Consider the following 15,043-nt stretch of genomic DNA (forward strand, 5'->3'; position numbering starts at 1 on the left):
TTTATACTAAAATACTATCCACAGGGGGGAGGGGAGCGATTCTACATACAAAGACTTAATATTTGATTCACAAATTACTGTAGAAGAAGCCTTCATTATCAATATAAGCTAAGAATTAACTTGTAAATGCGGGTCTACTTTCATTTGTTTTCTCCTCTACTAGATATTTTCTTTCTTATTTTGTAATTTTGCAATCATTTTTTTTTTAATTGCCATTATATTGATTTGCTTCAATATGGTCCCGTAATTTAAAAATATGAATGCATAAAAACAAATTCCATTTGTTAATTGCTAGTGAAAGAAAATTCAGAAATCTTATTTAACGTGAAAAACCTTCTCGTTCACTGGAAACCGTACTGTGTTGCAGAAGCACTGCAACGACCAGTCCCTTTAACTTCTGAGATAGGGGAAAGGAGACTTAACATTTGCTCAAATTGCCGCGCTGAAGGAATCTGGTCGTTGCATACTCGCTGCAACACAATGTAAATTAGAGACTCTGTGACGGATTATTTTTCGCTTTTTAAAACGGATTAACGGAACGGACAGTTACAGAAGTAAAAAATATGTTATTTAAAGTGTATATATGCAAGTATTAGAAAGTATTTTTTCTGTTCTTTACTACTATTGCTAATAATATTTTTTTTCTTGAAATGCTTTGGTCGTTGCGCAACGCTGCAACACTAACATTAGCCGCCACTGCAATGTGAGTATGTGATGGATCTGTATACTGTATCTGCACTGTGAATACTGTATCTGTTGGTTTTCTTGGAGTTCTCCCGCATTCTCATTTCACCACTTGTTTCAAAATCATTCATTTATTTTCTTTAACCTAAAGGACGTAACCATCGGAGTTAAATGGAACATTTTATATAATTTCAATTAACAATATGTGCACATACAATTTCTGCATAGTGGAACGCAATGAAATATTTAGTTGGTTCGCTGCTTAGTGCTCAATGTACCTATTCAAGACTGAAGTGAATACACATTTTAATCTGAACACTTATTTTTGGTGATTACAAGTTCTGTTGACATTCTGTTTCTATCATCTGACAATAAAGCTTTCGTTACATTAAACAGTCGTTCGACGTGTGCATCACTGTCTGTTGGATTTGTTGCGTAGCGAGAATATACAATCATTGTCAACAGTCTAAACATTATTGATCATTCAGAATTTTCCAAATAAAAGACACTCTGTTCAAACAAAACCATGTTTATTGGACTAATTTTTTTAAAAAATAAACAACGTTCTTCATAAAAGGATACGAAAATTCATGGTCTTGTTGGCATTAGGACAAATTTATTACAAAAAAGCTGCTTGGCAACAAACGCATAACTACCGTAATAAACAGGCAACTAACGTCATGCTTTGTTTGATGATGCATGGAAACAGGATCATATGCCTTAATTTCTTTATATGAGCAATGATGTTTACTTTACAGAATAAGCCCAGTAAGCTGGATTTTTATTTAATTTATTTATTTTTAGTTTTTGAAAATTCTGAAAAATCAGTAGTGTGCACAGACTTTTGACAAAAACTGTACTTCATTATTTTGTACAGATTCGATGCATCTGCTTTCTCGGAAGGAACAGTCCATAATTACAAATTTCAGAATAACTAGAAGGCACACTTGTACAATCCATATTTATAGAAACTAATTTTACATGTCATCTCCATCTAGATTTAATCATTAAATGTTGTTGCCATGCGATTAAATGTTGTTACAAGCGCAACAACAAAAAGAAGCCGAACTTAGCATTTTGTTACAATAAAAATATAACAATGTAAATTCTTCTATGTCTATATTCACATAAAAGAATATGCATGTAAATGTAACTGAAATGAAAATTTTCAGTTTAATGTTCCAAGATTATACCCTTTAGGCTAAGGGTGACGAGATAACGTACATGTGTCTCTGTCATCAGATTTTTCCCATATAAAGGAGTCGCCTAGAGTCACCAAGATTTTGACATAGATAGAACTTTGCCAGATTTAATCACATATGAAGCCGTTATTTCCATTTTCGACTCGAAGGGAGATTGAGGGACAACGTCTACATGCATAAATTATACAGTGAAACAATAGTGCCTGTGAGGTAGGAACTAATGGCGGGCAGAAAAACCGGTTTTTCGGTTTTTGGTTTTCTCCAGAAACCGGTTCGGTTTTTCACCGAAACCAGTTTAGGTTTTCTTCAAACCCGGCTCGGTTTTCACCGAAACCGGTTAACGGTTTTCTCCAAAACCGGTTCGGTCTTCCACCGGATTCGGTTTCGGTTTTCTTCAAAACCGGTTTCGGTTTTTCCAAAATGTGTTCTATTTCTTGCCATAATAGTGTTTTGTTGTTCTCCGAAAACCGATTCCTTTTCCACAGAAATCGTTTTGTTCTTTAAACGTATTTACCGAAACCACTTTCGGTGAAAACCGGTATGTCGGTTTTTCGGGTTTCAGTTTTTCTAGAAACCGGTTTCCGGTTTTTATAGAAACCGGTTTTGCCCATCCCTAGTAGGAACCCAACCATTTTACCTATAATTGAGGTTGCATGTATTTCAGGTGTTTGAATTATTTTGCATTAATCTGATTTTGCCGTGCGAAGAACGGGCATGTCTGCTGGTCTGAGAATCGATAGGGGCAATGCCGAAGGCATTGATTGTAGTTAGATGTTTTATGCATTTCTTTAATTTTAAAGATTTTACATAAATATTATTCTTCCCATGCGGAGAACAGTTATTTTGGCAAGTAGTTAACAATAACAAAGTATAAGTGTATTATAAGGCCTTAATGGCACAGATATGATTTAATATTTGAGCCCGTAGATTTTGTTCGTTGACTCGTAGGATGTATTTCGAACATGGGCATTCCAGGCGGCAACTGGAGATTTGACAACCCTAACTACTCCCAAAAATAAGGATAGACTACTGGAAGATGAAATTCAAAAATTGCAATTTTCTCGAAAATGGCTCTATTTCATAAATCAATATTTTATTAACAATTTTAGAATATCGCGTAAGATTTTTTTTAAAAAAATGTAGTTAACTCTTTCTGGATGATTTTATTCGTATTTCGTAAATAAGGATTTAATTTCAAACTACAACATAGCATGCTATTTCTCTTGAGCCTCCACAAGTAGTCTTTAGTATCCTGGAAATTGTGTTTCCGTATGACTTCCTCAAAAATTGCTTCACCTATTTTGGTCATATTTCATTTTTTTTAAAAAAAAAAAAAGCTATATGATATGGAGTAAGTGATCTCTAATGAAAATAATGCACAATGGATAGGGCTTCCATACTTCTAGATTGAACAAACCAACGATACACAAGCTCCCGGAGTACAAAGCTGGAGAACCATCCTGCATGAGTTTTTCCTGGGTTTTCCTCATTCATACCAGAAAAATGCCGGGGTGGTACCTAACATACAAGCCCCAGGTCGCTTCCTTCCTTCCCTTTGCCTGGATAGTGTGCTCGCCGAGGGACGTCATCCCTCAAACGTGACGGGCTAACATAGCCATAGATGCCAAAAGCTCAGTAATCTAAAATCCTAAGACAACCTCTGTTGTCGAGCCGAGCCTGGTTACTTGCCTACCAAATTTTATTCAGATCCACCAAGTAGTCACCGAGAAATAAAGTTCCACATACAAGCAGATCCACCAAGTAGCCACCGAGAAATAAAGTTCCACATACAAGCAGATCCACCAAGTAGTCACCGAGAAATAAAGTTCCACATACAAGCTGATCCTGTCCCTGGCTGAATGGGCGAGCAAATATAGCGATCTTCGTTTCTTAGGCTATGGACTACTTGTCCACCAAACTTGGTTTAGATGCGGCCAATAACTAACGAGAAACAAAGTATCATATATAAGGTGATCCTAGTCTGTCCTTGGCGAAACCCGGCTACCAAATATAGCGATCTTTATTCCTTAGGCTATGGACTACTTGTTTAATTCGGTTCAGATTCGACAAGTAATTTCTGAGAAATCGAGTACTACACTGTGTATATAAAAGTTGGCTGCGTTCAGCCGCCAAATGCAGCGGTCTTTATTTCTTAGATTAATGTTTCTCAACCTCTTTTCCTTTGGGGCACACCGAAGTACGTTACGCGACACCCCCGCATGTGATCTTTTTCCTAGCTGCAAAAATGCAAACATATAAAAACACATACAAAACGGAACGACTATGAGATACAAATCTCACGAGCAAAATCTTCACTTTTTTTTTTTTTTTTTTTTTTCGGACGGCATCCTTTAATCCTTCGCTAGAGCCACAGTCAAACTTCTTACATATGCGCAACAATTAAATAAAGAATGATCGTGTTAATTGTAAATTAATCAATTTTAAAAATTACAGAATTAGGCATACGTGCTTATTGCGGGCGTGTTGATTATTTAAAATTGTATAAATTTGACTTTAATCGGGAAGAAAACACCAAGAATCGTGTTATTGAAATTACTTTTCAGTGTCTAGTCTTTCTTTCCAAATAAAAATGAACAGTGTTAAAAGCAAACTTCTCAGCTTTAAACTTGGAAGACAAGTGTGAAATCAAGTCGATTGGATATATATATATATATTCTTCTAAAGATAATTCTTTGCGGAGAAGACATTAAAATCTCGCGACACAGCGGTTGAGAAACGCTGTCTTGGACTATGGTCTACGTGTTCACTAAATTTCAGTCAGATTTGACCTGTAGTTGCCAAGAAATAAAACACTATATACACAAGACGAATCAAGCCGAGTTTGTCCCTGGCGTTAAAGCTTAGTGTGTTGGCTCGTACCGTTTATTTTAACTTCGACAATTTTCCTGATATGACACTGGTGATACTTTCACTTCTTAAAACAATTTTTTCTGAAGAGAGAGTTTTGATTTAGAAGTAAAAACAAAACTCCCTGGTACCGTACAACGCGACATTTCAAAAGCATAATATCATCTAGTCTATATGTGAATCAAGCAAACCTTATAAAATGAGCTTGTAATTTAAAATGAATAAAACAGGAAAGAGGATAACATTTACGACATTAAATTTTTAATTCCACTAACGTCAAGCAATTAACGGAATGAATAAATAATCCAAACGAGCAGGGTTCTCCATCAAGCTAGCTCGTATTATGTTTTGCTTGTTCAGGTAAAATAAATAAATAAATAAAATAAAATAAAAAAGTAAAATTAAAAAAAAAATAATCTACTGCATAGCAATGTCAATAGTTACATATACGATTGTTTGTACTAATTAAGTAATAGGGAAATTGTTAAAGTTGTAATATACTATAATGGACGTAGGTAATGATAGTCCTTATCGATTTGGACACGCCTAGTACCCATCTTGCATCTAAGCTTGCTAGACAAGAGAGGTGCTGGGCAGTAGAAATGCTGGGCAAGAGAGTGGGTGAGTCAAAATCTGTCACGGGGTAGAGCATTGGTTGGGAGTAGTGTTAACTCCATGTTACCTTTCTATGGAAACACTTTAGCCATTTCTGTGCACGCCTACAATTTCATATGATATAGTTATTAAGAAAGAAATTTATATTAATTACACTTGCTCGATCGTCACTGACTGATATTTTCGTACCAAGAGGGAAGCTATTTATAAATTTACATTACAATTTAGTTTGAAAATGAGATACTTACGATAGACATAAAAGAAACCAACTAAATTTTGATTTATTAAAACTTAAGCATCGTCCTCTACTTTGTAGCATTCGTGGTCGCTCGGAGTGTTCATAACATCCCCAATTAAATTACATGTTAATTACTCATACGAACTGTTATTGAACGAACTGGAATTAGAGATATGATTTACAAAATCTAATTGCTTTGAAATATACCATTACGTAGGATGTGAATGTGTATTTGAATAAAAGTAGGTGGGCCACAAAATACTTTTTATTATTTAATGTGGGTCGCGGTAACAACAAGTTTGAGAACCACTGGTCTAGACTGTCTTTTAACAGTAAATGAAACCAGTGTTACAGCATGCACATAGGAAAATGACACCTGGAACACAAGGGCTTAAAGATTTCGTTTTCAACAGTTATAGTACTTGAAAAGTCTATTATTGTGAACCTTTTATACAACGATCACACTCAAATAAACTAGTTATTTCCAAACTTGATTGATTGTAGTTTAACGTCCTTTTTCGCATCGAGACAATATAAAAGGAAACTTATTGCTCAGGGTAGACTCCGAACTACTACTCCGATTTGTATCCGAGTCACCCCCCCCCCTAAGAAGTCAATCCGACAAAGCACAGAAAACACGCGCGTTAATACTTAGCTACAAATGAGCATATAGTTAGGTCGGCCGTACATTGTCCAGAGGACAGGACACAGCCGAGCCGAGGTCAGTACTGTAAGCAATGCAACAAAGCCTTGTACCGGATATTTACTCGAACACGTGTTAAACAAAGGTGTCTCTAACGTTGTGATTCAAATACCCGGTCAATGCACTTAGGCCTCTCTCGCCGTATCCTCTCCAGCCACAACTGGTCGATGTGCCGCCAGCCTTATTTTCGAATTTTCATTAGTTTCATCGCAATCACATTTCCAAGAAAACTGTGCTGGATCTACGATTTTATTTTTTTTATTTTGATAGACAGGGAATTCGTGTTATTATTCAGTTCAAAATCTCTTATCGTCGCAAATTCTATCGAGGAATTTGAAGCTTAACACTTTCAGCCCCAACCCTGTTTGAGTAAATTTCACCCCGGGACCAGACTACAGTTTGCTATGAACATTGTCAGCCAATGTGTATCTATTTGATACACGTGATCCATCAGTAAACCCTCACTGTGTATCAAAAAGATACACATGGGGCTGAAAGTGTTAAAATATATAAAACGATAATCATACCTGTTGTTCTGTATGGTTGCAAAACATGGTCGCTTACTCTGAGGGAAGAACGAAAACTGAAAGTTTTTGAGAACAAGATCCTGAGACGAATATTCGAAACCAAGAGGAACGGGAATGGGGAAAGGCGGAAACTTCATAACGAGGAACTTCATAATTTATACGGTTTATCAAACATTGTTAGGGTCATCAAATCTAGGAGGCTCAGGTGGATAAAAATGAAATGAAATCTTTGAGTTTCACGTCCCACGTTTATGCCGGTTAGGCTAAAGGAGACGGTGATGATGAGTAACGAATGAAATGGTGGAATGAAGAAAGTGGGAGGAAACGGGAGAAATCCGAGGAAACCCACAAACACGGTGTTTGTCCACCATATTGTTCACTTGTCGGGGGCTGAGATCGAACCCGGAACCCCAAGCACCAGAGGTGAACACTCTACCACTGAGCCACCGCGGCTTGTAAGCTCAGGTGGATAGGTCATGTAGCCAGGATGAAAGAGGGTGGGAACGCTTTGAAAGTCCAATCGGAAAACGACCATTAGAAAGACCTAGACGCAGATGGGAGGACAATATTAAGATGGATGTCGCAGAAATAGGAATACAAAGTAGAAACTGGATCCAGTTGGCTAAGGATAGAAGGCAGTGGAGAGCTTTTGTGAACGCGGCATTGAACCTCCGGGTTTCATAGGCCATAGAGTTAGTTATTTTGATAGACATATTTTGATTTCCATACTTATTATCTCTATATTGTCTGTTATTATCTCTATATAAGGGTTATACACATATGAAACTAAGCAGCAATAAGGCTTACCCCAAAGCTTACTCAAAAAGCTTACTAGAAATTACTTATGGAGTGTCGCAGGTAAGAGGATGCGATAACAAGGGAAGAAAGCGTGATGTGAAATAAGTTGAGAAAGTCTGCCCTAAAGCAAGTTTACCGTCTATAGTTTTGTACCTTCCTGTTCCTCTCCACAATAGCACTCAAAGTTACTCATTATAATTACATGCGCTTTCGCTTTCAATTTATTATAGTTTTGTTTCCGTCTATAGCATATGAACTGGTTGTTGCTTATTTATGTATCAACACGAAACCATTATTTTTTCAATTTAGTTTTAGATGTATATCCTGTTCCTTCAGAGTCCCGCAGCAAATTTGATGGTTTCGGAAGAAAATTGCATTATAACGTAAGGCATAACCAGTATAGTGCTATGGAAAATCACAATTGAGGAACCCCTGCACGTTCCTCTAAAGATCGGAAGGTGAATGTTCCAAACTATGTCCTCGTAAGATAGTAAATAACGTCATAATCATTTATAAATCTCGTCATTCTTTTATGAACACCCTATATTAATTTGCACAGAATTGACCTTAAAATATAATCTATGATTCTGTCACTCCTGTACAAATGGATTAATCCAAACTTTTGAAATGACCATAAGCTACCCTTGTCATGCGAGAGCCAATTACAATTAACAGCAATATGTAGCGTTATGTGCTATCACGTTTTGATGAAATGTGTATTTTACGGAAAACAGAAATTGTCTTCATAAAATTTAATCACGAATTGAGGGTCGACAATAAAATACACATAACACTATCAACTCGGTCGTTGATGGTAACGACTGTAATAATCTCTTCAGCACCGAGTGATTGCACAATAGACAACAAAATTCAATCTGTAGCTCATTAACTTAATTGGGACGAGATTGAAGTGTTCAGCCTGCAAGTTCCAAGTGTGTGGCTCATAAAATTTTAAGAGTGAAAAACATATTCTTTTCCTAATGTTTATACTGTTTATACATATATATTAAATCATGATACACCAGTTTATTTATACAATTACCAGAAAGGATAACTTTCAATCTAAGGTAAAAACAGTGCAAACCTTTGTTTGTTTCACATATAACACTAAAAATGTCTTAATATGTAGTGCTATTAAACTGTGAGTTGATAAGCTATCCAGATCGCATAATTATTCACGTTTGATTTCCAATAATTGTATTGTCTACTAACATTGACTAGTTGACAATGTGGCATAATCAATTCTGTACATCACTTCAACACCACAGTTCTTAGACAATGATAATTATAGTAATAAATTACAATTAAGTAGACTAAATATTTGAAATTAAACGGCATATGAGTAATTTGTTTAAGTAACTTCATTCCATCTTCTAGAATCTTTTCCGTCAATGTATATTTCACCTTTGATGTTTCAAACTTTAATTTGAAAATATAAGTTCCCTTATAAAGTAGAATGTTTGTGTAAAATGCTCAGGAAGTCTGCGTGTACTGGAAGATTTTTTTTTTTTTTTTTTTTTTTTACAAATCTTTATAAGTAGTATCCGCGTAAAGAATATGTGATCATCGCTAGGAAAAGACAAATAACAATATATACAATCTGGTTATATATATACAGAACATAAATAAATAGCAATTTATTCCAACAAGATACAAAATTGTCAATTATTATCGGCAACAAACGACATTGTAGTGACGGGAAAGATAGTGTGAAAATGGTGCGTACATATCAAGGTTGTGACATATCGTTACCTAACCTAACCGAAGTGACTTCTAGCTCAGAATCTAATGTAGAATAAATTCTAATTACAGGAGGAGGCAGAATTTTTTTCCCTAAAAATTCACACTTTTTTCAGAATCATAGCCTAATTTAGGTTAGGTTATGTTAGGTCAGGTTACGTTCTATTTGCCTTCATGGTTTGTATAGACCGGCAATGCCTTTCAAAAAGATGTGCACTATATTCTCTTGTTTCAATGTTGTTTCTCCATTGCACACACTATATTTCCATTCCATTTACTTCATATATTACCCACACATTAATTACGTTTCACTACCAACAACTCATTTCTCTATTTATTTACCTATCCCCCCGCAATTAGTATTAACTCTCTAACCTAACTCAACCTAATATAACCTAACCTAATCTAGTATAACCCAATTTAGTACGTCAGTAACCCAATTTTAGAAAATTTGCCGGGTCAATTGGAGAATTTATTGAAGTTTGTAAGGAAGAATGAGTGAAAGTCAAGTAAGGGGAATAGTGAAAGTTAAGAAAGTGGTTGTATTTTTGGTTGTTTTAGATGTTTTAAGAGTCTCTGTATGTGGAGGCGGATGGACTATTTCGCGGAGAGGTACACTTGTTTTACTAAACGGATCTATTTGTTGTAAAATGTACAGAAAAATTTGGGCAAGTCTTTAATTTACCCATTTCATGTCGAAAACAGAACCCAACCAACCCCTGCGGGGCTTCTAACCCATTCCTACAACAACAACAACTATTACTACTACTACTACTACTTATACTATGGATCCGTATAGTAATACTGCACGCCAAATATAATGTATCTAACGTAACTTAATGTAATCGAACGAAATATATCCGAATGTAGTACATTTTCGTACTTTTTTCGATTTTCAAATTGGTCCGGCGATATGGCACTTATGCCAATTTTTAAATTTTCGTGTGATTCAGCGATACAGCACAAAAATTTCCTTAAATTATGTTTGTATTGTCTTTCAGATCTATCCAGTTATTTTCGATCTGCTGCAACTATTGGAACCCAATCTCGCTAATACTCATATTCAAGTTTATATTCAGAGAAAAGAAAAATTCAATTGTATCTACAGAAAAGTGTAATAATTCGATATTTATTATGATAGTTTAGTGTACTTACACGCTACAAAGATTGAGAATGCAATAAACGTAGTATTCGGAATTTCCATCAGTTTGATAAATGAATTCAAAATTTCGTTTGATTTTTTTTTTTTTTCAACTTGAGAGTACAGTTGGTGTACTTGTAAACAGTTCACTTTTTTTCCTTAGAAACAATCACATTTACAGATATTTTTACAACATTTGAAGCATTTTAAACATTATCATATATATACATATATAAATAAGCGTTTTATATATGAGATCTGATATCCTTTTCAGAATTGCAATCACAGTTTATTTAGCATTGACTTTGTTTTTGTTCTTGACACTTATTGGTTCTGCATCGTTTTTTGAAACACTTTTCTCCCAGTATATTCATATTAATCTTTTTTTTTTTTTAAATAAATCCTTAGTTTCTTGTTACTTGGATTCTTCATTATCTGTTCTCAATACTTTGCATTCGTGACGATTAAAAGTAGGGTAATAAATTTGAATTTTATAAGTAAAATATATTACTTCACATTGAATGAGTTACAAAATTTATCTGTGCAGGTTTACTTTAAGACTACTAAAATTGGTAATTGTACGGTTTAAATTTGTTATATTGCAAACTAAAAAAGAATGTATAACAACCGAAACTCCACTCACGATTCTCTTCGTATAGATTTACTTTATATACACACAAAAATAATTATTATAAATAAGGTATTGCTTGCTTAAAAAAATAGTGGCTAGTGGCTTAAAAAATCGTATTCAAGTAGTGATTTTACATTATTTAGCCCAGTTTAGAGGAAGATGAAATTTATTCTTAACTAACTAACTCTATGGCCTATGGAACCCGGAGGTTCAATGTCGCGTTCACAAAAATTCTCCATTGACTTCTATCCTTAGCTAACTGCATCCAGTTTCTACTTTGTATTCCAATCTCTGCGAGATCCATCTTAATATTGTCCTCCCATCTGCGCCTGGGTCTTCCTAATTGTCGTTTTCCAATTAAATTTTCAGTTAGAACTTTGAAAAGCGTTCGTACTTTCTTCCATTCTGAGTACATGATCTGACCACCTGAGTCTCCTGTCTTGGTAATCCTAATGCTGTTTGGTGAACGATATAAATTCTGCAGTTCATCATTATGAAATTTCCGTTCTTCCTCATTTCCCATTCCTCTTGCATCCAAATATTCGTCTTAGGATCTTGTTCTCAAATACTTTCAGTCTATGTTCATCCCTCAAAGTAAGTGCCTTTGCTTCGCAATCATACCGATATATACGAAACCACAATACTTTAATAGTACAGCAGACTACAATTATCCGGTCTAATGTGTCAAAAATGCAGCCCGGATAGGCTGAAATTGTATAATTACTCACTTGCTGCCCCACTCATACCATTAAAAACACAATTCTTATTTTTTTTTAAAAAGTTGTTATTTTATATTTTCTGACCTCTTAGTACAGTTAAGTAGTTTATAAATATTCTTGTGTACTGTATTGTACATTTAAAACAATAGAAATATTAATGTAAACCGTAAGCCCAATTCTAAAAGTAAATAAATAAGTAAAATAAACTTATTTTACTCTTCATGGATAAATGATTAAGATAAATAAAGGTAGACTGAAGATAAAAATAAAAATTTTCAGATTGTTCAAAAACTCTGTGATAAATGACTGCCTTTCCCATTTAGCCCTTTTGCGTGACGCAATGTCTCTCCATTTATGCAAACAAACGAAATCGGTTGGCGTCGCTTCTTTCTGCTGACTAATGCATTACAACGCTGCCTCAACTCAATTATCATGAAACCTTCCGCAGGTGGGAAGATTTTTTTTTCCTGTCAAGTTTCTGCTTGCAGTGTTTTGTCGAAGCCACACTTTCATAAAGACATTAAAAGTCGAGTAGACCGTTCAAAAATTAATCCTCATTTTATTACTTCTTAAAAATGAAACGAAATTAAATCTTTCAGTTTAACGTCCCACGATTATGCCGTTTAGGCTAAGGGAGATAATGATTAAGACAAGCAAATGATGATGGAAGAATTGTTGGAATGATAAAGTGGGAGGAAATGGAAATTTCTTAGAAACCCCACGGACACAATGTTGCCCACCACAAGTTTATTTAGCCGGAAATCAAACCAAGAACCCCCACCTATCACAGAGAAGTGCTCTACCACTGAACCACCGTGCCTCCTACATTTTTTTTTTAAGTAGACTGAATAGTACAGAGGCCGGATAGTCGATAATCTACTACATTTTCAAAAATAGTGATTGAAAATGGTAGACCCAGTTTTGTAAAAATATTTCCTAGTCTTTACAATGGTGAAGGATCTAAAACAAAACATTTGAAAGAACAAATCTTTAATTTTCAAACACCACTGCAAGAGCTCTCATCTAGCACACAACCGTGTATTAACCAGTGGCGGCTAATGTTAGTATTGCAGCGTTGCGCAACGACCAAAGTATTTAAAAAACAAACATTATTATAAATAGTAGTAAAGAACAGAAAAAATACTTTTTAATACTCGCATATATACACTTTTTTTACTTCTGTAACTGTCCGTTCCGTTAATCCGTTTTAAAAAGCGAAAAATAATCCGTCACAGAGTCTCTAATTTATATTGTGTTGCAGCGAGCATACAACGACCAGATTCCTTCAGCGCGGCAATTGGAGCAGATGTTAAGTCTCTTTTCCCCTATCTCAGAAGTTAAAAGGACTGGTCGTTGCAGTGCTTCTGCAACACAGCACGGTTTCCAGTGAACAAGAAGGTTTTTCGCGCCAAATAAGACTTCTGAATTTTCTTTCACGAACAATTAACAAATGGAATTTGTTTTTATGCATTCATATTTTTAAATTACGGGACCATACTGAAGCAAATCAATATAATGACAATTAAAAAAGTGATTGCAGAATTACAAAATAAGAAAGAAAATATCTAGTAGAGGAGAAAACAAATGAAAGTAGACCCGCATTCACAAGTTAATTCTTAGCTTATATTGATAATGAGGGCTTATTCTACAGTCATTTGTGAATCAAATATTAATAAGTCAGTATGTAGAATCGCTACCCCCTCTGTGGATAGTATAAACATATTTCTTTTATAAAATAAGTATATTTTATACTCTTGATAATTTCCACATACAACTGTATGATGGGGAACGCCACATTGAATTTTGGACTAGTTAGCAATGCTCAAAGGCGTAGCCACGAGGGGGGTCCACCGGGTCCGGACCTCCCAAAAATTTCGAAACTTGACTAACATTTGTAGACTTTCTTAACGAACTATACTTGTTTAACAGAGAAACGATTGATGTAGGCTAAATATTTTATTTTATGCCTCATCATGTACTCTTCTTTTCTTATAAAAATAATCGTTCTATCATTTTTTCTAAAAATATAGGTGACAGTAAGTAAGAATTACTTATCGTCTTTTCGGGTGCAGTATAAGACAGGTTCCATATTATGTAGACGTATTGGACCTCCCTCAAATACTTTGGACCCTCCCAGTTAACATTTCTGGGTGTAGAACTGGCAGTGCTGTTTGTTTTGATGTTCTTTGATTTTTGGCTTCTGTTATATGCTGATCCTTCATCTGGCGGGTTTCGAGGTTTCCTTTCCAGAACATATCACATTGGTAAGCGTTGTTTCGCCTCATGTGGAAGTATATTGTGTTCATCATACATTGCGTAACAACCAAGACGGATGATTTGGAATGTAGTTTTTTTTTTTTTTTTTTTTTTTTACGTACTGTACATGTGTGTGTGATGATGTATGAATATGTGACATTCGGAATTCATATACCAGTACCTCTTTTGTACCAGCTGGTTTGGTTTTTAATTATAAGGTTAATTTTATTGTATGTGCTTTAATTCTGTAAATAACCTACAAATTCTGAATGAATTGTATACCATGACTTCTGTAAATAACTTACAAAAAACATTGACCAGCTTTCAACTGAGGAAAAATTTGCAATTAAGGCTTAGACAAAACAAGCAAAGGACAATTCAGAAGAGGGTTCGAAAAAAAAAATCCAGTTTAAATTTACAGGATATCTTATGTCAGTAGTGTTGTTTGCACCAGATACATTTCTTCCATTTATTTTAAATTTTCCTGGATAAACTGTGAATAAAGTGTGTTCAATGTACATTTTTTTTTATAACACTAATCTCTGTTACGAACTCTCTTCAGTCAACGCTGAAGAGGAATTCGGATCAATGTCAGGGACTGAGTTTGCTAGAATGAATCGTTCGCAATAATCTAGAAATTTTTTTTTAGTGAATCTACAAAGATTCTGAAATTAATATTAATTGTACCTATGGCGTCAGCAAAAGACGAAAAGTTTTTTTTTCCACATGGGAAAGAATTGACACTTTCAAGGAATTGAATGTCTCAAGAAAGGTTATCACCATTGGTTATGCTTTCCATCGAAAAAGACTTGACAATAAAAATACCAGAGTTCAACCAGCATGTATTAGACAGATTTGTTCCAATCAACGACAGGATAATGAATTACTAATTAATTAAGGTGATTAATCGGTTAAAATGTT

The 15,043-nt window shown here is 34.9% G+C and overlaps 1 protein-coding gene across 1 annotated transcript in view; it reads right to left on the reverse strand.

Annotated features, from left to right (window-relative positions):
* Nucleotides 1-10,709, reverse strand: part of LOC145681441 (uncharacterized) — a 115,685-nt gene extending 104,976 nt beyond the window's left edge. Inside the window, exon 1 of the mRNA XM_081753086.1 lies at nucleotides 10,531-10,709. Coding sequence (XP_081609212.1) covers nucleotides 10,531-10,579 — 49 coding nt within the window. The 5' untranslated portion in view covers nucleotides 10,580-10,709. The remainder of the gene's footprint in view (nucleotides 1-10,530) is intronic.
* Between the last annotated feature and the right edge of the window lie 4,334 nt (nucleotides 10,710-15,043).

Source organism: Thermobia domestica, chromosome 3 (assembly GCF_964235325.1).
Source record: "Thermobia domestica chromosome 3, izTheDome1.hap1.1, whole genome shotgun sequence".
NCBI classification, from domain to species: Eukaryota; Metazoa; Arthropoda; class Insecta; order Zygentoma; family Lepismatidae; genus Thermobia; species Thermobia domestica.